Source organism: Salmo salar, chromosome ssa05 (assembly GCF_905237065.1).
Source record: "Salmo salar chromosome ssa05, Ssal_v3.1, whole genome shotgun sequence".
Classification (NCBI taxonomy): Eukaryota; Metazoa; Chordata; class Actinopteri; order Salmoniformes; family Salmonidae; genus Salmo; species Salmo salar.
Window position 1 is genome coordinate 27,322,116 of NC_059446.1, and position 23,002 is coordinate 27,345,117.

The following is a 23,002-nucleotide window of genomic DNA, read 5'->3' on the forward strand; positions in this document are numbered from 1 at the left end:
ACAATGACAGTCAAAAACAAAAGCGCTTTCTTACACAAACAAAATATGTGTTGCCACCATGCTGCCTTTCTTCAACATCAGATTCCCTTCCATTAGCTACGGTGGTTCTTGTTATTGCAGGGTTGGATAGGAAAACAAATTCTGATCAAAATGATATTTAGCGAACAGACATATACAGTATGTCTATATATGGCTCTGATGCAGATATTCTGTTCTATATTCTATATTGATAGGGTCAACAGAATAGTAATGTATTGAGTCGTTCTGGAAAGGGCTATTTGTTCACACTGTATAGTTATTACGTTTTGAGAATACCTCGAAAGCAGGGGTTGTATTTATCGTCGGCCGGCCTCCAGCCAACCAATAGGACATGAAGACCCACTATGACATGAATCCCGTCACCCTCTCCACCCCCCGCGATGATGTAATGCATCGCCAAGCTCAGGTGCTTTCTTCTGGTGCTGATGGCCCGGTCATTAGCGTTGTTGGCAACAATCGCTAGGGGCGTCATTATATCATTACATCACTGTGGTGGGGATCGAGTCTGGGGACAAGAGCCAGAAACTCTAGGTCACCCTTTAATGGTTCCCTTTAATGGCATCCTATTTCATACATAGTGCACTAGCTACTTTTGACCACTACTACTTTTAGTGCACTATGTAGGGAACAGGGTGCCATTTGGGATGTAGACTATGGGGTTGACATTCTGCTGAACAATCTCAATCTAAATACAAAGGAAAGGCAGGGGCGCATTGATTGTAGTTGATTGTGACACTGATGTGACAGTGCTAATGGAGAGTAACATTAATGCAGTCACAGATTCAGTTGAGGGGGGGCGGTGAGCCTTTCGACGTCAGCCATTTCTAATGTTCCCCGCTAACCACTATGGCTATAAGTATGTTCCATGCATTATGGGCTTGGATCACGTGATGCTGTTTGCCTGCTGATGCATAGCATTTGGGTCGTAAAAAGCTCATTACCACGGTAAGGAAGATAAAAGCACACAGACACTCTCATACCGTATGTACAGAGACATGCTGTAGGGGGACATACAAAGCACATAAGCTTTTTTCTCTTAATGTGGCTTTTTCAGTTAAAGCATTTACAGTCAGTTGTATCATTAACAATGTGCACACTGACAAACATTTTTGGAAAAGTAGCCTTTATTTTTTTTTTCTTCATGATGAGTAAAAATGTTTCAGACTTTTACTTCCCCATTCAGACAGTACAGTAGCTGGTCATACTACCAGTACAAAGACGAGGCTCCTCAGCTAAAACTCAAAGCCAGTACAGACACTGCCAGCTAAACACTAAAAGTACACATTTCAAAGGTTAACCAATGCAAATGCTCTTATCACTGAATAACATTGGCTACTTAAGAAATAGAGAAATAGCATACAAGACTAGATCTATTACGGATGGCTTTAAATCTAAGGCTTAGCTTGACTGTAGTTTTGCAAATGGTTGATTATTCCAACTAATATAAAACCTTGCTAACAACTGGTTAGCGATTAGCATCCGTCAAACTAACAAAAGCGACTAGAACGGATGCTACCACACTGCCAGTATCGATCTTGACGTTGCAATTTCTACAGTACATTATGCATGCTACCTTAGCTAATTAGCATGCATGAGAAACAGTCTTGAGCCTTGTTAAATAGCAGACTGTGCATATCAATAAGGGGCCAGGCCCGTGACTTATATATATAAAAAAAAGATGAATACACTGCTACGGTCTGCTCCTCTAGGGTTGACTTCCTGTCAGAGAACACAAGAGGCTCATGCCTCTTTCCTGACTACCGTTCCCACGCCACCTGTGCGACTTCAAGAGGTGTCAGGGTATTGTGCTTCTTTTGGCACGTGTTGGCAGGTGTTGGCGTGGGCGCGTTTCCTTTTCCGGGCAGGAAGTGAAGAGGATTTCCTAGCCAAACACGGAAAGGAGTGGTCCACTAGGAGGAGGGGAGGAGAGGGCGAGGAAGAAGCTTTTGAAACAATAGTCCAAGACTCCTCCCAAGACGTAAGGCAAGTTAGCAGGAGAAAAACATTCAGAAGTATAGGAGTAGACACCCGTCTTTACTAAGATGTGTGTTAGGAACACACTAACGTGTTCGGACATTGAACAGATACACTCAGTGCGCAAAATTGATGAAAGTGGGTCTGAGCATTGTGCAAACAAGACCAACAGTGACTTGTGTTTAACCCTACAAGTGAACAGGGCTTGGTCAAGACCACCAAATATTAAACCTACAATGACTTGTGTTTAACCCTACAAATGAACAGGGCTTGGTAAAGACCACCAAATACTACACTACACCATTAGATGAGCAACAAAACATTTCATCTTTGCTGCGTGTGACTGTGTGTGACCGACCGAGGGACTACATGAGATTGAGTAAGGAGATGAAGAGTATCGAGACAGTTCCAAATCGGGTTAAAGGATTACTATGGAAGGTCACCAACTATGACTTGATAAAACTCTGTCACCGACTATCTTAAGGTAAGCCAGGCACCATGTCTCCCACACCTTCCCCCAGTCTCCCTGATAGGAAACAGGAATATGAAAAAGAGAGGAGGGAAAGCGTACACACTGTCCCAGCCAGGCATACCCTGCTTGTGACAACAGGACAGCCATGATGTCATTGTCCAATGTTGACAGAGATGGGACAGTGAGAGAGATTAGATGGCCTGATATGACCCCCACTAGAGCCCATTTCCCTCCACAGGCCTACTTTTCTTTCTACTGATCTTCAAATGTCTAAGTATAGTAAAAAAAAGGAAAGAAAAGGAAGATGAAATGAGAGAAGGAAACACTTTTTTCTCTGGTTAGTCCCTGGTCAGTCATTACAGTAGTCCTTGGATCTGTCTGTGTCTCCCTGGTCAGTCATTACAGTAGTCCTTGGATCTGTCTGTGTCTCCCTGGTCAGTCATTACAGTAGTCCTTGGATCTGTCTGTGTCTCCCTGGTCAGTCATTACAGTAGTCCTTGGATCTGTCTCTGTGTCTCTGGTCAGTCATTACAATTGTCCATGGATCTGTCTCTGGTCAGTCCCTGGTTGGTCATTACAGTAGTCCATGGATCTGTCTCTGGTCAGTCCCTGGTTGGTCATTACAGTAGTCCATGGATCTGTCTCTGGTCAGTCCCTGGTTGGTCATTACAGTAGTCCATGGATCTGTCTCTGGTCAGTCCCTGGTTGGTCATTACAGTAGTCCAGGGATCTGTCCCTGGTTGGTCATTACAGTAGTCCATGGATCTGTCTCTGTGATAGTGTAAATCCTTTAAACCTTAGGCGCTTGTGTCCGTGCAGCAGCTGAACCTAGGTACAGAACAGGCCTTCACAAAAGACAGCTCTAAAAATAGGACCCCTGCTTTTCCACGGGAGCGTCTGTCTAACAGGTTAGTCTCACTCCTCTCTTTCGTTTTGGGCCGGCTCACCTAGCTCCTATTCTTCACCCTCTCCAATCCGATTCCGTCCGGCGCAGGCAGCATCCTGGAGCCAAATCGGAATATGGGGATATTGGAGTATCGGAATATGTGATATGTGATAGATAAAGTCTGAGGATACTATATTTAAGGAGTGATACTCAATCTAAAGCAATAGCCAAAAAAATTAGAACTGCCCAGACAGTGCACTAGAAAATATATATTTTTTGTCAAAGTTCACAAACCCAATTATTAGTTTGGATTGAATCAGGAGGTTGTATGTGACAAAACATCTTGGGGGGGGGGTTCTTGTTCTCCAAACCCACTAATGACGTTGTTCAGCGGATGAGATTAGATGTTCCTCCAACAACTAAATTACACTCATTATATCATTTCAAAATCCTTAAGAGGTACGGCAATCATGGTTATCATGCTCACTGCACTGTAGGCTACGTGATTACCTGTAGGCCATGTGACCAGATTCCATTTCTGCTTTATATCTCTAACTCAGTGTTCCCAAACTTTCACTCAGGCCCTCCTTCCAGCATTTGGGAACATCTCTATTCATGTTGCCATGTCTAACGTGTATTCATGTGATATTTGAGTGACTTGAATGTTACTACAACATCTATGGGATAAAAAAACGTTAGCTGACATGGGCTAGTTGTTCTGGACATTTCTGACAAGTTATAAATAGCTCTCTAATGTATGCAATGACTGACATGACAAGAGGAAAACTGATGATGCACTACCCAATTTCGAAATTGCACCTCGTGCATTCTACTATTACAACTTTCAAGAGTCAGCTGAAAGCCAGACCTTTTTTTTTTAGAGGACCCCACAGTTTGGGAACCACTGCTCTAACTGAACATATTTACATTTGCTATCCATATCAGGATAGTTGAGTCATTTTCAGATGTGACATTGTAAATCTCTATACAACCACAATAGCTTTTCAATTCATGCCCCAATAATATAGCTAGAAGTAAAACATTTTTTTTTAGCACAATGCATTTGACTGTTAGGAGTAAATGGGAAAAACACCTTTATCATTTCAGACACCATCAAATGAAAAGGTCTGTCTGAGTGTCTATAATTAAAAAGGTAAAACTAAGTACAGTCATGAGTGAGACAGACACCCACCCTCACCAACACTGTGTTAACAGATACAGTACCTGAGCTTTAATGCATTCCTGGGAGCATTCAGGATGAAATGAAAAGCATGAAAAGAAAAAGCAGAGGAAGATGAGTGTTATCAAACATGCCACATGTCACTCAGGGAGGAAGAGAGAATTAGGCCTGAAGCTTCAGCAGCTGCAATGAGCGGCTGTTAAAAAGCCTTACTCTGCACCAGTTGGGCAGGGTAGGGTTTGAAATACACAAACATGTACATTATTCATTGAGCCAAACACTCCCATCCTCCTTTTCCTGTTTCACATGACAACTGAGGAGCTAGCTGAAGAAACTCTTTCACTGGTTGGGCATAAAAGAGACCGTATACACCAAGACTCACTAAGCCTCAACACACACACACACACACACACACACACACACACACAATTGAGAAAAGGCAAGAAAGCCCTTATTGCGTTCAGTGAGTGCCCATATTGTGAGACAAAACGGTTTCGGGAATCATCATTAAAAGCAATAACTTTGGTCAACTCTGGAGTTTACATTTTATATAGAAACAATTAACACCAATCACGGACGCAAATGAGCACATGGTTGGTTGGATACTAAGATGGAGGTGGGAGGGGAGGTTGAACTGAGGGGCATTGATTCGATGAGGCTGGCGCCGGCCACGTGCGTTGCACCATGGTAATTAGGGAACAGCTGCTCAGGGCCTCGGCAAGAACCTGGCGGCCACTGGGCAGACCCAGAAGAAAGAGATTACTCATCCGTTCTGGTGGCGATGGAAAGATTCTAAAATAGAGAGTGATGAAGAAAAATTTAGAGAAAGAGAGAAACACCATCAGAGATAAAACTTCCATCCAAACGCCTCCTGTGTAGCGCAGTGGTCTAAGGCACTGCATCACAGTGCTTGCTGTGCCACTAGAGAACCTGGGTTCAAGTCCAGGCTCTGTCACAGCCGGCCGCGACCGGGAGACCAATATGGCGGCGCACAATTGGCCCAGCGTCGTCCGGGTTAGGGGAGGGTTTGGCCGGCAGGGATGTCCTTGTTCGATCGCGCACTAGTGACTCCTGTGGCGGGCCGGGCGCAGTGCACTCTGAAACGATTGCCAGGTGCACGGTGTTTCCTCCGACACATTGGTGCGGCTGGATTCAAGGTTAAGTGGGCATTGTGTCAAGAAGCAGTGCTGCTTGGTTGGGTTGTGTTTCAGAGGACACACGGCTCTCAACCTTAGCCTGTCGCGAGTCGTTACGGGAGTTGCAGCGATGAGACAACACTAACTACCAATTGGATACCACGAAATTGGGGAGAAAAAAAGGGTAGAAGTAAAAATTTTTTTTTTTTTAAATCTAACCACACTGTTGACAGACTCATTAAATGGACATGAATTACATCATATCATGACAGAGAGAGAGGGAGAGAAATAGAATAAAGAGAGCCAGACTGAATAAGAGCTGACCATTCTGAGGACAGAACATGGGGGTCAGTCAGTGTAGCCGACCTCGTCTGAGCGCGTGCGTGCGGCGTGTGATGCATTCTAAGATATCACAGTTTGCCTAACCCACAATGGACAACCATTTTTAAAGATATTTTACTGCATCTTCATTTGGAACTTGTCCTTTATCATGGCTAGTGTTTCAGTAGCTACGAGCCTTAGCCTCATGTCACCGCCAGGATTGTAGGCTTTTCATTTGGAAAATTTTTGCTTTCTGGGATTTCTGAGGTAAAATAAATGTCTGGCAAGTGGTAACAATCCTTTATTTATTCAGCTACTTGCCCTTGGGAGCGTCTTTTTCAAGGGAAGACCAGGACATTGGGCTACACACAGAACCAGAAGTCCCAAGGAGACCACCAGTGCTAGGTTAGCACGCCATTGGCAATATCCCAGTTACAATTTTGTAGGACATAGTAGATGTTGGTCAAATCAGGTCCACTGTTGGGGGAACAAAGTCTTGGCACTCTTTGCCTGGAGGGCCTTCAATTGTGATGGTCCACACTGAGGGAATACCCATACTTAAGAGGATCCTATATATTGCACATTATGATGGCAATAAGGATATATTTAAGAAGAAAATTTGAAAGTAGGGACAGAGCAGATTGATTAGAAAAGACAGATACCTTAAATGAAAGGCCCCTTGTGTTAAAGGGAATCCCGACAAAATAAAACGTATAGACAAGACCAATGTCCCCGTAATACACACACTCTGTCTACCAAGTCCGATTTTAAGGGCCTTAAATGTGAGTGAATCCTTTAGATTCCTACGCTACTCTCTCGCTCTCCCTATCCCCACGTCAAAAGTTTCTCCCTGCAGCATTTTTCACCTCTAAAAGCACCTTAGGGTTTGGGAGGAAAATCCCAGTCTCATCTGAAGTTACTCCCTCTGCACTACTGTGCTTAAAGCGCACTCCACCAATGGCCATTCGGGACTACTTGTTACCATGGCACCTAAGTATTCTTCCCACAGAGTCTCTGAGGAGAACTAGAATTTTGTGACAGGCGACATCAGGCCATGTGAAAGTTCAGGGTGTGTTTTTATGTCAGAGTCATTGTAAAATTAGGGGGTGGTTTGGGAGGGTTGGATGATGTCTGCCGTGTTTCTGCTTTGTATGGCAAACCCAGACTTTCCATGGTATTTCAAACAAGCCAGGGTACTCATGTCGACACCATCCCTTGAGAATGCCAGGAATGGGATGAATGGACTGAAATAGGGCAGAACTGGGGCTTAGGGAAAATAACAACATGGCCCAAGGGATGTGTTCACATCATTAGTGAACATTTAGTGCACTTCCATGGGTTCCCATGAATAGCAATATGGGGTGCGTTCACATAATTGTAATGTATATACAGAGTGCAAAAAACATTAAGAACACCTTACTAATATTGAGTTGCACCCCCTTTTCAGAACAGCCTCAATTCGTTGGGGCATGGACTCTACAAGGTGTCGAAAGCATTCCACAGGGATGCTGGCTCATGTCGACTCCAATGCTTCCCACAGTTGTGTCAAGTTGGCTGGATGCCCTGGATTATTTTTGATACACATGGGAAACTGTCGAGCGTGAAAAACCCAGCAGCTTTCCAGTTCTTGACACAAATCGGTGAGCCTGGCAACTACTACCATACCCCGTTCAAAGGCACTTTAAATATTTAGTCTTGCCCATTCACCCTTTGAATGGCACACAAACACAATCCATGTCTCAATTGTCTCGAGGCTTAAAAATCCTTGTGGTTGTAACAGGTGACATCAATAAGGGATCATAGCTTTCACCTGGTCAGTCTGTCAAGGAAAGAGCCGGTGTTCCTAATGTTTTGTAAGTGAACACTTCATTATAGTTAATATGGGTTCCCATGAACAAGGCACACTTTAGGACCCCTCTCAGGCACTGCTGTGGCCACCTCAGAGGACTGTGGACTGTTGCATGGGAAAATAAGAGACTCCGTCTCTACACATGCTGCCCTTTTAGAATATGGGGGGTGGGCAGCTATGGGACCACACGATGAAAAGGGCCCCTGTTCCGTTTTCCATATTGACTGCTCTTTTCTCCCTTCCCTCCTTTCCAGTCCTCCTCTTGCTGATTTTCCTGGAGAAACTAACTGGTTCTACAATAACCATCCATATCAACTCCTAGTGGGTGACTCAACACAGTGTGTGCCTTGAACTACATGCAGGGAACTCCTTAAGCTATACTGTGTAGAATAACAGCCGCCCTGACAGACAGCGCAGAATAACGACAGCCCCCCTGACAGACAGCGCAGAATAACGACAGCCCCCCTGACAGACAGCGCAGAATAACGACAGCCCCCCTGACAGACAGCGCAGAATAACGACAACCACCCTGACAGACAGCGCAGAATAACAACAACCACCCTGACAGACAGCGCAGAATAACGACAACCACCCTGACAGACAGCGCAGAATAACAACAACCACCCTGACAGACAGCGCAGAATAACGACAACCACCCTGACAGACAGCGCAGAATAACAACAACCACCCTGACAGACAGCGCAGAATAACAACAACCACCCTGACAGACAGCGCAGAATAACAACAACCACCCTGACAGACAGCGCAGAATAACAACAACCACCCTGACAGACAGCGCAGAATAACAACAACCACCCTGACAGACAGCGCAGAATAACAACAACCACCCTGACAGACAGCGCAGAATAACAACAACCACCCTGACAGACAGCGCAGAATAACAACAACCACCCTGACAGACAGCGCAGAATAACAACAACCACCCTGACAGACAGCGCAGAATAACAACCACCCTGACAGACAGCGCAGAATAACAACCACCCTGACACAGACTTGAGCAATAGGGGACACAGTAAATATGCACTTGGGGTTATGGAGTGAAGGAGACATGCACATTGAGTAAAGGGAATGAGTAAAGGGTATAGGGGTGTTGCAAAGGGACACTAGTTCTAGAGAGAAAGGGTCCAATGATGACTACACAGGAGGTTATAGCCTTTAAAAGGGCTAACAGTGAGGGTGCAGATAAAGATATATAAGGTAGCCTACAGCAAAAGGGTGCACAGCATGGAACAATGCGTTTTGAGAACAGGTAGCCAGGAGGGTAGAACTATAATACCAGGGTGAAACAAGGCACAGCAAGCCTACAGCAAACACAATACATTGACAACATAAATACAGACCTCAGCAAAGCAGTAACAAGGGTGTACACAGACCAGGCTATAAGGTACTAACTAGTAGGCTACACAGACCAGGCTATAAGGTACTAACTAGTAGGCTACCCAGACCAGGCTATAAGGTACTAACTAGTAGGCTACCCAGACCAGGCTATAAGGTACTAACTAGTAGGCTACCCAGACCAGGCTATAAGGTACTAACTAGTAGGCTACCCAGACCGGCTTTAAGGTACTAACTAGTAGGCTACACAGACCAGGCTATAAGGTACTAACTAGTAGGCTACCCAGACCAGGCTATAAGGTACTAACTAGTAGGCTACCCAGACCAGGCTATAAGGTACTAACTAGTAGGCTACCCAGACCAGGCTATAAGGTACTAACTAGTAGGCTACCCAGACCAGGCTATAAGGTACTAACTAGTAGGCTACCCAGACCAGGCTATAAGGTGCTACCCAGACCAGGCTATAAGGTACTAACTAGTAGGCTACCCAGACCAGGCTATAAGGTACTAACTAGTAGGCTACACAGACCAGGCTATAAGGTACTAACTAGTAGGCTACACAGACCAGGCTATAAGGTACTAACTAGTAGGCTACCCAGACCAGGCTATAAGGTACTAACTAGTAGGCTACACAGACCAGGCTATAAGGTACTAAATAGTAGGCTACACAAGTTAGCGTCCGACCAGCTAAGGCAAGGACTAAGTTAAACCAACACAGAAACTCAAACTACACAATCTGGACGCTCCATCTTCGCGCCACATGCGTGTCCAGCAACACACAACACCCTAGTTGTTAACTAAGACAGAGGAAGAGCCAGGTAGCTAAAAGGGACTCACCGTGTGATATCCCCTGACTATGGGCGGCTTGCCGGTGGGGTACGGGTCCACCGTGTCGATGATGGTCTGTCGCTCGCCTTTCTGGTTGATCTTGCGGAACCTGCGGCGGGACTGTCGGTGTGATGCTTGCCTCTGGAAGTACTCCTCATTTTCCTCCATATAGTCCACCTGGGGAAACAGGGTAGGAGGAAAGAAAGGAGTGACTGGCTCTTCTTTTCCCTGCCCCCTCCTCCCCCTCCTCCTCCCTCCCCTCTCACTGCGTAAAAATAGCAACGTTTGTGGGCTGCGCATCAACACTCCTCTCCGACATCAACGGGAGCTTTCACAACTCCAGGAGAAGGGGGAAAAAGTGAGAAGGATGTGTGTGTGAGAGAGAGAGGTACAGAAAGAATGGGCAAGGGAAGGGTGTGAACGAAAGACAAAAACAGAGTAATAGATCGAGAGATCAAGAGCGGGATGGAGGGGGAGAGAGAAAATAAAGGGAGAGGGAGATAGATACCTTGCCCTGATGTGATTCAGATTGAGTCAATCTCAGTCAGTCAGCCAGCCAGCCAGTCTCAGTCAGTCAGCCAGTCAGTCAGCCAGTCTCAATCTCAGTCAGTGCCAGCCAGCCAGCCTAAGTCTCAGTCAGTCAGCCAGCCTCAATCGCAGACAGTCAGCCAGCCAGTCTCAATCTCAGACAGTCAGTCAGCCAGCCTCAATCTCAGACAGTCAGTCAGCCAGTCTCAGTCAGTCAGTCAGTCTCAATCTCAGACAGTCAGTCAGCCAGTCTCAGTCTCAGTCAGTCAGTCAGTCAGTCTCAGTCAGTCAGTCAGTCTCAGTCAGTCAGCCAGCCAGCCTCAGTCTCAGTCCTCAGCCCCGGCCGGCCTGCCTGCCTGCCTGCCTCAGCCCCGGCCGACCCGGCCGGCCGGCCTGCCTGCCTGCCTCAGCCCGGCCTGCCTGCCTCAGCCCCGGCCGGCCGGCCGGCCTGCCTGCCTGCCTCAGCCCCGGCCGGCCGGCCTGCCTGCCTGCCTCAGCCCCGGCCGGCCGGCCTGCCTGCCTGCCTCAGCCCCGGCCGGCCGGCCTGCCTGCCTCAGCCCCGGCCGGGCCGGCCTGCCTGCCTGCCTCAGCCCCGGCCGGCCGGGCCTGCCTGCCTGCCTCAGCCCCGGCCGGCCGGCCTGCCTGCCTGCCTCAGCCCCGGCCGGGCCGGCCTGCCTGCCTGCCTCAGCCCCGGCCGGCCGGCCTGCCTGCCTGCCTCAGCCCCGGCCGGCCGGGCCTGCCTGCCTAGCCTCAGCCCCGGCCGGCCGGGCCGGCCTGCCTGCCTCAGCCCCGGCCGGCCGGCCGGCCTGCCTGCCTCAGCCGGCCGGGCCGGCCTGCCTGCCTGCCTCAGCCCGGCCCGGCCTGCCTGCCTGCCTGCCTGCCTGCCTGCCTGCCTGCCTGCCTCAGCCGGCCGGCCGGCCTGCCTGCCTGCCTCAGCCCCGGCCGGCCGGCCGGCCTGCCTGCCTCAGCCCCGGCCGGCCGGCCGGCCTGCCTGCCTCAGCCCCGGCCGGCCGGGCCGGCCTGCCTGCCTCAGCCCCGGCCGGCCGGCCGGCCTGCCTGCCTCAGCCCCGGCCGGCCGGGCCGGCCTGCCTGCCTGCCTGCCTGCCTGCCTCAGCCTCGGTCCCGGCCGGCCTGCCTGCCTGCCTGCCTGCCTCAGCCTCGGTCCCGGCCGGCCGGGCCGCCGGCCTGCCTGCCTCAGCCTCGGTCCCGGCCGGCCGGCCGGCCTGCCTGCCTGCCTGCCTCAGCCTCGGTCCCGGCCGGCCGGCCGGCCTGCCTGCCTGCCTCAGCCTCGGTCCCGGCCGGCCTGCCTGCCTCAGCCTCGGTCCCGGCCGGCCGGGCCGGCCTGCCTGCCTCAGCCTCGGTCCCGGCCGGCCTGCCTGCCTCAGCCTCGGTCCCGGCCGGCCGGCCTGCCTGCCTCAGCCTCGGTCCCGGCCGGCCTGCCTGCCTGCCTCAGCCTCGGTCCCGGCCGGCCTGCCTGCCTGCCTCAGCCTCGGTCCCGGCCGGCCTGCCTGCCTGCCTCAGCCTCGGCCCCGGCCGGCCTGCCTGCCTGCCTGCCTCAGACTCGGCCCCGGCCGGCCTGCCTGCCTGCCTGCCTCAGACTCGGCCCCGGCCGGCCTGCCTGCCTGCCTGCCTCAGACTCGGCCCCGGCCGGCCTGCCTGCCTGCCTGCCTCAGACTCGGCCCCGGCCCGGCCTGCCTGCCTGCCTCAGCCTCAGTCCCAGCCGGCCGGCCGGCCTGCCTGCCTGCCTCAGCCTCAGTCCCAGCCGGCCGGGCCGGCCTGCCTGCCTGCCTCAGCCTCAGTCCCAGCCGGCCGGCCGGCCTGCCTGCCTGCCTCAGCCTCAGTCCCAGCCGGCCGGCCGGCCTGCCTGCCTGCCTCAGCCTCAGTCCCAGCCGGCCGGCCGGCCTGCCTGCCTCAGCCTCAGTCCCAGCCGGCCGGCCGGCCTGCCTGCCTCAGCCTCAGTCCCAGCCGGCCGGCCGGCCTGCCTGCCTCAGCCTCAGTCCCAGCCGGCCGGGCCGGCCTGCCTGCCTCAGCCTCAGTCCCAGCCGGCCGGCCGGCCTGCCTGCCTCAGCCTCAGTCCCAGCCGGCCGGCCGGCCTGCCTGCCTCAGCCTCAGTCCCAGCCGGCCGGCCGGCCTGCCTGCCTCAGCCTCAGTCCCAGCCGGCCGGCCGGCCTGCCTGCCTCAGCCTCAGTCCCAGCCGGCCGGCCGGCCTGCCTGCCTGCCTCAGCCGGCCGGCCGGCCTGCCTGCCTGCCTCAGCCCCGGCCGGCCGGCCTGCCTGCCTGCCTCAGCCCCGGCCGGCCGGGCCTGCCTGCCTGCCTCAGCCCCGGCCGGCCGGCCGGCCTGCCTGCCTCAGCCCCGGCCGGCCGGGCCGGCCTGCCTGCCTCAGCCCCGGCCGGCCGGGCCGGCCTGCCTGCCTCAGCCCCGGCCGGCCGGGCCGGCCTGCCTGCCTGCCTGCCTGCCTGCCTGCCTCAGCCTCGGTCCCGGCCGGCCTGCCTGCCTGCCTGCCTGCCTCAGCCTCGGTCCCGGCCGGCCCGGCCTGCCTGCCTCAGCCTCGGTCCCGGCCGGCCGGGCCGGCCTGCCTGCCTGCCTCAGCCTCGGTCCCGGCCGGCCGGGCTCGGCCTGCCTGCCTGCCTCAGCCTCGGTCCCGGCCGGCCTGCCTGCCTCAGCCTCGGTCCCGGCCGGCCTGCCTGCCTCAGCCTCGGTCCCGGCCGGCCGGCCGGCCTGCCTGCCTCAGCCTCGGTCCCGGCCGGCCTGCCTGCCTCAGCCTCGGTCCCGGCCGGCCGGCCTGCCTGCCTCAGCCTCGGTCCCGGCCGGCCTGCCTGCCTGCCTCAGCCTCGGCCCCGGCCGGCCTGCCTGCCTGCCTGCCTCAGACTCGGCCCCGGCCGGCCTGCCTGCCTGCCTGCCTCAGACTCGGCCCCGGCCGGCCTGCCTGCCTGCCTCAGCCTCAGTCCCAGCCGGCCGGCCGGCCTGCCTGCCTGCCTCAGCCTCAGTCCCAGCCGGCCGGCCGGCCTGCCTGCCTGCCTCAGCCTCAGTCCCAGCCGGCCGGCCGGCCTGCCTGCCTGCCTCAGCCTCAGTCCCAGCCGGCCGGCCGGCCTGCCTGCCTGCCTCAGCCTCAGTCCCAGCCGGCCGGGCCGGCCGGCCTGCCTGCCTCAGCCTCAGTCCCAGCCGGCCGGCCGGCCTGCCTGCCTGCCTCAGCCTCAGTCCCAGCCGGCCGGCCGGCCTGCCTGCCTGCCTCAGCCTCAGTCCCAGCCGGCCGGCCGGCCTGCCTGCCTGCCTCAGCCTCAGTCCCAGCCGGCCGGCCGGCCTGCCTGCCTGCCTCAGCCTCAGTCCCAGCCGGCCGGCCGGCCTGCCTGCCTGCCTCAGCCTCAGTCCCAGCCGGCCGGCCGGCCTGCCTGCCTGCCTCAGCCTCAGTCCCAGCCGGCCGGCCGGCCGGCCTGCCTGCCTGCCTCAGCCTCAGTCCCAGCCGGCCGGCCGGCCCGGCCTGCCTGCCTGCCTGCCTCAGCCTCAGTCCCAGCCAGCCGGCCGGCCGGCCTGCCTGCCTGCCTCAGCCTCAGTCCCAGCCGGCCGGCCGGCCTGCCTGCCTGCCTCAGCCTCAGTCCCAGCCGGCCGGCCGGCCTGCCTGCCTGCCTCAGCCTCAGTCCCAGCCGGCCGGCCGGCCTGCCTGCCTCAGCCTCAGTCCCAGCCGGCCGGCCGGCCTGCCTGCCTCAGCCTCAGTCCCAGCCGGCCGGCCGGCCTGCCTGCCTCAGCCTCAGTCCCAGCCGGCCGGCCGGCCTGCCTGCCTCAGCCTCAGTCCCAGCCGGCCGGCCGGCCTGCCTGCCTCAGCCTCAGTCCCAGCCGGCCGGCCGGCCTGCCTGCCTCAGCCTCAGTCCCAGCCGGCCGGGCCGGCCTGCCTGCCTCAGCCTCAGTCCCAGCCGGGCCGGCCGGCCTGCCTGCCTCAGCCTCAGTCCCAGCCGGCCGGCCGGCCTGCCTGCCTCAGCCTCAGTCCCAGCCGGCCGGGCCGGCCTGCCTGCCTCAGCCTCAGTCCCAGCCGGCCGGCCTGCCTGCCTGCCTCAGCCTCAGTCCCAGCCGGCCGGCCTGCCTGCCTGCCTGCCTGCCTGCCTCAGCCTCAGTCCCAGCCGGCCTGCCTGCCTGCCTGCCTGCCTCAGCCTCAGTCCCAGCCGGCCGGCCTGCCTGCCTGCCTGCCTGCCTCAGCCTCAGTCCCAGCCGGCCTGCCTGCCTGCCTGCCTCAGCCTCAGTCCCAGCCGGCCGGCCTGCCTGCCTGCCTGCCTCAGCCTCAGTCCCAGCCGGCCGGCCTGCCTGCCTGCCTGCCTCAGCCTCAGTCCCAGCCGGCCTGCCTGCCTCAGCCTCAGTCCCAGCCGGCCTGCCTGCCTCAGCCTCAGTCCCAGCCGGCCGGCCTGCCTGCCTGCCTCAGCCTCAGTCCCAGCCGGCCGGCCTGCCTGCCTGCCTCAGCCTCAGTCCCAGCCGGCCGGCCTGCCTGCCTGCCTCAGCCTCAGTCCCAGCCGGTCCGGCCTGCCTGCCTGCCTCAGCCTCAGTCCCAGCCGGCCGGCCGGCCTGCCTGCCTGCCTGCCTGCCTCAGCCTCAGCCTCAGTCCCAGCCGGCCGGCCGGCCTGCCTGCCTGCCTGCCTCAGTCCCAGCCGGCCGGCCTGCCTGCCTGCCTGCCTGCCTCAGCCTCAGTCCCAGCCGGCCGGCCGGCCTGCCTGCCTGCCTGCCTCAGCCTCAGTCCCAGCCGGCCGGCCTGCCTCAGCCTCAGTCCCAGCCGGCCGGCCTGCCTGCCTGCCTGCCTCAGCCTCAGTCCCAGCCGGCCGGCCTGCCTGCCTGCCTGCCTCAGCCTCAGTCCCAGCCGGCCGGCCTGCCTGCCTGCCTGCCTCAGCCTCAGTCCCAGCCGGCCGGCCTGCCTGCCTGCCTCAGCCTCAGTCCCAGCCGGCCTGCCTGCCTCAGCCTCAGTCCCAGCCGGCCGGCCTGCCTGCCTGCCTCAGCCTCAGTCCCAGCCGGCCGGCCTGCCTGCCTGCCTGCCTGCCTCAGCCTCAGTCCCAGCCGGCCGGGCCGGCCTGCCTGCCTGCCTGCCTGCCTGCCTCAGTCCCAGCCGGCCGGCCTGCCTGCCTGCCTGCCTGCCTCAGCCTCAGTCCCAGCCGGCCGGCCGGCCTGCCTGCCTGCCTGCCTCAGCCTCAGTCCCAGCCGGCCGGCCGGCCTGCCTGCCTGCCTGCCTCAGCCTCAGTCCCAGCCGGCCGGCCTGCCTGCCTGCCTGCCTGCCTCAGCCTCAGTCCCAGCCGGCCGGCCTGCCTGCCTGCCTGCCTGCCTCAGCCTCAGTCCCAGCCGGCCGGCCTGCCTGCCTGCCTGCCTCAGCCTCAGTCCCAGCCGGCCGGCCTGCCTGCCTGCCTGCCTCAGCCTCAGTCCCAGCCGGCCGGCCTGCCTGCCTGCCTGCCTCAGCCTCAGTCCCAGCCGGCCGGCCTGCCTCAGCCTCAGTCCCAGCCGGCCGGCCTGCCTGCCTGCCTGCCTCAGCCTCAGTCCCAGCCGGCCGGCCGGCCTGCCTGCCTGCCTCAGCCTCAGTCCCAGCCGGCCGGCCTGCCTGCCTGCCTGCCTCAGCCTCAGTCCCAGCCGGCCGGGCCGGCCTGCCTGCCTGCCTGCCTCAGCCTCAGTCCCAGCCGGCCGGCCGGCCTGCCTGCCTCAGCCTCAGTCCCAGCCGGCCGGCCGGCCGGCCTGCCTGCCTGCCTGCCTCAGCCTCAGTCCCAGCCGGCCGGCCGGCCGGCCTGCCTGCCTGCCTCAGCCTCAGTCCCAGCCGGCCTGCCTGCCTGCCTGCCTCAGCCTCAGTCCCAGCCGGCCGGCCTGCCTGCCTGCCTGCCTCAGCCTCAGTCCCAGCCGGCCGGCCTGCCTGCCTGCCTCAGCCTCAGTCCCAGCCGGCCGGCCTGCCTGCCTGCCTCAGCCTCAGTCCCAGCCGGCCGGCCTGCCTGCCTGCCTGCCTCAGCCTCAGTCCCAGCCGGCCGGCCTGCCTGCCTGCCTGCCTCAGCCTCAGTCCCAGCCGGCCGGCCTGCCTGCCTGCCTGCCTCAGCCTCAGTCCCAGCCGGCCGGCCTGCCTGCCTGCCTGCCTCAGCCTCAGTCCCAGCCGGCCGGCCTGCCTGCCTGCCTGCCTGCCTCAGCCTCAGTCCCAGCCGGGCCGGCCTGCCTGCCTGCCTCAGCCTCAGTCCCAGCCGGGCCGGCCTGCCTGCCTGCCTCAGCCTCAGTCCCAGCCGGCCGGCCTGCCTGCCTGCCTCAGCCTCAGTCCCAGCCGGCCGGCCTGCCTGCCTGCCTGCCTGCCTCAGCCTCAGTCCCAGCCGGCCGGCCTGCCTGCCTGCCTGCCTCAGCCTCAGTCCCAGCCGGCCGGCCTGCCTGCCTGCCTGCCTCAGCCTCAGTCCCAGCCGGCCGGCCTGCCTGCCTGCCTGCCTCAGCCTCAGTCCCAGCCGGCCGGCCTGCCTGCCTGCCTCAGCCTCAGTCCCAGCCGGGCCGGCCTGCCTGCCTGCCTGCCTCAGCCTCAGTCCCAGCCGGCCGGCCCGCCTGCCTGCCTCAGCCTCAGTCCCAGCCGGCCGGCCGGCCTGCCTGCCTGCCTGCCTCAGCCTCAGTCCCAGCCGGCCGGCCTGCCTGCCTGCCTCAGCCTCAGTCCCAGCCGGCCGGCCTGCCTGCCTGCCTCAGCCTCAGTCCCAGCCGGCCGGCCTGCCTGCCTCAGCCTCAGTCCCAGCCAGCCGGCCGGGCCGATCTCAGCCTCAGTCCCAGCCAGCCGGCCGGCCGATCTCAGCCTCAGTCCCAGCCAGCCGGCCGGGCCGATCTCAGCCTCAGTCCCAGCCAGCCGGCCGGCCGGTCCCAGCCAGCCGGCCGGGCAGGCCTCAGCCTCAGCCCCAGCCAGCCGGGCCGGGCCGGCCTCAGCCTCAGTCCCAGCCAGCCGGGCCGGCCGGCCTCAGTCCCAGCCAGCCGGCCGGCCGGCCTCAGCCTCAGTCCCAGCCAGCCGGCCGGGCCGGCCTCAGCCTCAGTCCCAGCCGCGGCCGGGCCGGCCTCAGCCTCAGTCCCAGCCAGCCGGCCGGGCCGGCCTCAGCCTCAGCCGCCTGGGCCCGCCCCACCCGGGCCCGCCCCACCCGGGCCTGCGCCCGCCCCGCCCCAGGCCCGCCTCGCCCTGCCTGCAGGCCTGCACCGCCCGGCCCAGGCCGGCCGGCCTGCCTGCCTCGGCCAGCCAGCCCGCGTCAGCCAGCCCGCGTCAGCCAGTCCGCGTCAGCCAGCCAGCCAGTCCGCGTCAGCCAGCCAGCCAGCCAGTCCGCGTCAGCCAGCCAGCCAGCCAGCCAGTCCAGCGTCAGCCAGCCAGCCAGTCCGCACCAGCCAGCGTCAGCCAGCCAGCGTCAGCCAGGTCAGCCAGTCAGTGTCAGCCGGACCCCCCCAAGTCCAACCCCCTCACTCAGTGTCCGTCAGCTGCTGCCCTCCCTCCCGTTCAAACTGTCTACCTGGCTCTGCTCTGGCTCTCTAGCACCTTCCAGAGTCACAGCCCCATGAAATGGCACATAAGGGATAATGGCACAACTGGCCTGATAATGATGAATACAACTTGCGCTTGAGGAGAAAGAAAGCTACTTTCATGAGGCATGGGCTATTGGAAGACAGAAAGACATGTACAAAATCTTGCAGCAACACATTTTCTGTGATCACGAAAAGCATTTTAACAACTTGATACTTAACAGTCGTGTGCAGTAGCCTGGTGACATATGCCTGGTCCTAGAATAACACATTTAAGGCCTTTACAGTTGGCACACTGTCCTCCATCGCCAGCTTCCTTACTGCGGTTTCACATTTCATAGCACTTAGCCTTTGGGATTACACATCAAATCTCTCTGCCTCACTCTGCCATACCAACTGCTGCTATGGCAACGGCAGGGGAGCCGTGGTGGATGACAGAGCTGTGTATGAGAGAGGAGAAAGAACAAGAGAAAGTGCATGTGATGTGTATCAGTTTGTGTATGTGTGTATTGATTTGGTTTGAGTGCGTGTGCGCGTACGCGTCGAGTATTGGTCCGGTTTGCGTGAGAGCCGCTGGTGTCTCGGTATCATAGCACTCCAAAGCCATTCTCCCAGTAATTCTAGGGAGTTTGTTGCTCCCATAATAGCCGAGGACCATGCCAGGAAGGGGTAATGATCAACAGCAGGACAGAGAGAAGGCTATTAGAAGAGCTGGAGCTTAGCTGTTGGAGACACATTTAACAAAAAGGCACCACCTATATGAATATTATTAGAGAAATCCATAGGACACTGATTACTAAGAAGATATCTTAGTTGCAACCATACTGTATGGGAGATGGTGGTTAACACATAGGTTAAGTATGACTGCTCTATTCAAATGGAGCAATAGGAGATGTGTGTGATTAAATTGGTGTCAAATTGTAGCATGTGTGTGTTTGCTCGATTATGTGTGTGCGCATGATTATGTGTGGTGTGTGCCTGCACACGTCAGAGAGAAAATAACAGTGGGCTTTCATATCTTTAAAGATCTAGCACACTTCCAAGGCCTACTGTTCCACCGCAGATTGCATTGTGCCTCTACTTTTATGTCCTGGTAAAGCTGGATTGATTGGTTTTTAACGTCGCTTTTTATAAAAAGTTCTGTGTCAAGTGGGTCAAACGTTACATCACAGACTGTAGCCTTCGACTGGAGAGTGAAAAATAACTGGAAATTACTGAGACACTATATATTCATTACATTTAAGTATGTGAGTGAGCAGTGAACAAGAAAACTGCTGCAGGTACTATAGCTGAAGCCATGTCAACAGAAGCACTAGCATTACTTGTAGTTGATATTACGCCGCAACAAAAATAAAATAAAGGCCATTAAATATAACTTACATTGTGGGCGCATCATCTAAATTAGATGGGGTGTAAAAGTCCTCATAAAACATGTTAGGTCATTGCTAAGTCCCGTCCCCATAAGCTAGCCCTAAATCGCCTTTATAAACCCCCGTCCCAGTATATTAGTGTATGAAGCGGTGTGCTGTTGCCCGATGTGACGTCACTGTGGTCAAGTTGGCAACGCTGGCGGGACTCACCACAATCATCTCCGAAGGTTCCAGAACGATGCACTCACATCCACGTCTCAGGCTCCCTGCAGAACGCTTTCCAAAACTGGTGAGAGAGAACAAATGACACAGAGAAAAAAAGAAGAGTTTAAGGAAAACAACTTTTAATACATTTTGCTTGGCATCGGTGGGATTCAATCTGGAATTCTGTTATTCCTGTTCAAATGATAGACAAACATTCCTCCTTGAACGGCTTGTAAGTAAGCATTTCACAGTAAGGTCTACACCTGTTGTATTCGGTACATGTGACAAATACAATTCGGAAGTTGGAGAAGTCGTCAGAGTAAAAATACACTTCAAGTGGAAAATTCCTGGATGAAGAATGAAGACTGCAAGAGTTGTATGATGCATTCAGTCCCCAAAATGTGTGTTGATGTGACTCCCAAATACACTATTAGGGAGTCACATAACAGTACATATAATTTCTTGTTTATGTTGTGTAAATTCCCCCAGTGTACATACATATACAAAAGTACATGGACATCCATCAAATTAGTGGATTTGTCTATTTCAGCCACACCTGTTGCTGACAGGTGTATACAATTGAGCACACAGCCATGCAATCTCTATAGACAAACATTGGCAGTAGAATAGTCCGTACTGAAGAGCACAGTGACTTTCAACGTGGCCCCATCATAGGATGCCACCTTTCCAACAAGTTTGTCAAATTTCTGCCAAGCTAGAGCTGCAGCGGTCAACTGTAAGTGCTCTTATTGTGAAATGGAAACATCTAGGAGCAACAACGGCTCAGCTGCGAAGTGGCAGGCCACACAAGCTCACAGAATGGGACCCCCGAGAGCTGACGCGTGTAGTGTAAAAATCGTCTGTCCTTGGTTGCAACACTCACTACCGAGATCCAAACGGCCTCTGGAAGCAACGTCAGCACAATAACTGTTCTTCGGGAGCTTCAAAAAAGGTTTTCCATGGCCGAGCAGCCACACACAAGCCTAATATCACCATGCACAATGCCAAGCATCGGCTGGAGTGGTTTAAAGCTTTCCACCATTTTACTCTGGAGCAACATAAATGTGTTCTCTGGAGTGATGAATCGCAACCTGCCCTAATGTCGTCGCAACCTGCCCTGATGCATAGTACCAACTGTAAAGTTTGGTGGAGGAGGAATAACGATCTGGAGCTGGAATTTGTGCGACTTACAAATTGGTGCATTCACCTTATAATATCCAGTGGAACAACCACTTTACAATAGTGCATCTAAATCTTTTAAGGGGGGGGGTTAGAAGGATTACTTTATCCTATCCTAGGTATTCCTTAAAGAGGTGGGGTTTCAGGTGTCTCCGGAAGGTGGTGATTGACTCCGCTGTCCTGGCGTCGTGAGGGAGCTTGTTCCACCATTGGGGTGCCAGAGCAGCGAAAAGTTTTGACTGGGCTGAGCGGGAACTGTGCTTCCTCAGAGGTAGGGAGGCGAGCAGGCCAGAGGTGGATGAATGCAGTGCCCTTGTTTGGGTGTAGGGCCTGATCAGAGCCTGAAGGTACGGAGGTGCCGTTCCCCTCACAGCTCCGTAGGCAAGCACCATGGTCTTGTAGCGGATGCGAGCTTCGACTGGAAGCCAGTGGAGAGAGCGGAGGAGCGGGGTGACGTGAGAGAACTTGGGAAGGTTGAACACCAGACGGGCTGCGGCGTTCTGGATGAGTTGGAGTGGTTTAATGGCACAGGCAGGGAGCCCAGCCAACAACGAGTTGCAGTAATCCAGACGGGAGATGACAAGTGCCTGGATTAGGACCTGCGCCGCTTCCTGTGTGAGGCAGGGTCGTACTCTGCGAATGTTGTAGAGCATGAACCTACAGGATCGGGTCACCGCCTTGATGTTAGTGGAGAACGACAGGGTGTTGTCCAGGGTCACGCCGAGGCTCTTAGCACTCTGGGAGGAGGACACAAGGGAGTTGTCAACCGTGATGGCGAGATCATGGAACGGGCAGTCCTTCCCCGGGAGGAAGAGCAGCTCCGTCTTGCCGAGGTTCAGCTTGAGGTGGTGATCCGTCATCCACACTGATATGTCTGCCAATTAGGGCCCAGGTCTGACAGAATCTGTGCAGAAGATCTAGGTGCTGCTGTAGGCTGCCCTCAGTTGGGGACAGAAGCACCAGATCATCAGCAAACAGTAGACATTTGACTTCAGATTTAAGTAGGGTGAAGCCGGGTGCTGCAGACTTTTGTAGTGCCATGCCCTCGCCAATTCGATGATATACATGTTGAAGAGGGTGGGGCTCAAGCTGCATCCCTGTCTCACCCCACGACCCTGTGGAAAGAAATGTGTTTTTTTGCCAACTTTAACCACACACCGTGTACATGGATTTGACAATGTCATGTCGTTTTTGTTTATATAAATGCTGCAGTTGCCACTCAAGTTTTTTCTTCCAATTGTAAACAGTATGAAATAACTAGCTAGTTAGCGGTGTGTGCTAAAAGTGTTTCAATCGGTGACACCACTTTGTCTGAGACCTTGAAGTAGTTGTGTTCTTTGCTATGTACGGCCATGGCTTTTGTGGAGCGATAGGTAACGATGCTTCAAGGGTGACTGTTGCTGATGTGTTCAGAGGGTCCCTGATTCAAGCCCAGGTTGGGGCGAGGAGAGGGACGGAAGCAACACTGTTACATTGATGCTGTGGACCCGATTCACTCGGTAGGGCTCTGACTTGTGGTTGCTGCAGAAAATGAGAAGTGCAAAGGGGGTGAGTGTAACCAGTGTAAAATGGCTAGTTAGTGGTGCACGCTTGTAAAGTTTCAAATCTATGAGGTCAATCGGTGTGAGACTAAGTCGTTGTTACCCCTGTGGGGTAGGTAATGATGCACCATGGGAGGCAGTGGTTGATGTGTTCAGGGGGTCCCTGGTTTAAGCCCAGGTTGGGGCAAGGGGCAGGAAGGAATAAAAACTGTTACACATGTGTGACCCTATCAATGCTTCTTTCACAATCCTGTTTGTTCCCATTAGTCCTAAATTATAGCATTTCAAGGTTATATTTGATGACTGACAAGAATTGTTTTAAAAACATGTCGTCTAACTGTTCTAAAAGAAGGATTGATGTGCAGGGCTACTACAATATGTCGAGTGTGTTAAGCTGTGTGGGGTTAATGCCAATCATTACTGTTTGACTTGACTGGTGATGAGACTGCCTCAGCTGCGGCTTATGCACTCTTAGCTGTGAGACCACCAAATAGCGTGTTCAATCATGCCCTTCCATTTACATTCCTTTCCATAAGTACTCCGACACGCCATTTCATAGTGTTCTTTCTGCAAATGCCACAGTATATGAGCTAATAAGGTTATGTATGAAGAGAGAGTATAGGGGGAAGGGGGGTTGACTTCCACATGTGGGACTTGTTTAGGCGTCAATA

General features: G+C 56.0%; 1 protein-coding gene across 1 annotated transcript in view; it reads right to left on the reverse strand.

The window, feature by feature from the left end:
• Positions 1-23,002, reverse strand: part of LOC106604533 (rap guanine nucleotide exchange factor 2) — a 152,967-nt gene that overhangs the window by 61,153 nt on the left and 68,812 nt on the right. The window contains 3 exon segments of the mRNA XM_014199234.2: positions 4,596-4,613; positions 10,051-10,218; positions 19,618-19,693. Of these exon segments, the coding sequence (XP_014054709.2) occupies positions 4,596-4,613; positions 10,051-10,218; positions 19,618-19,693 (262 nt within the window).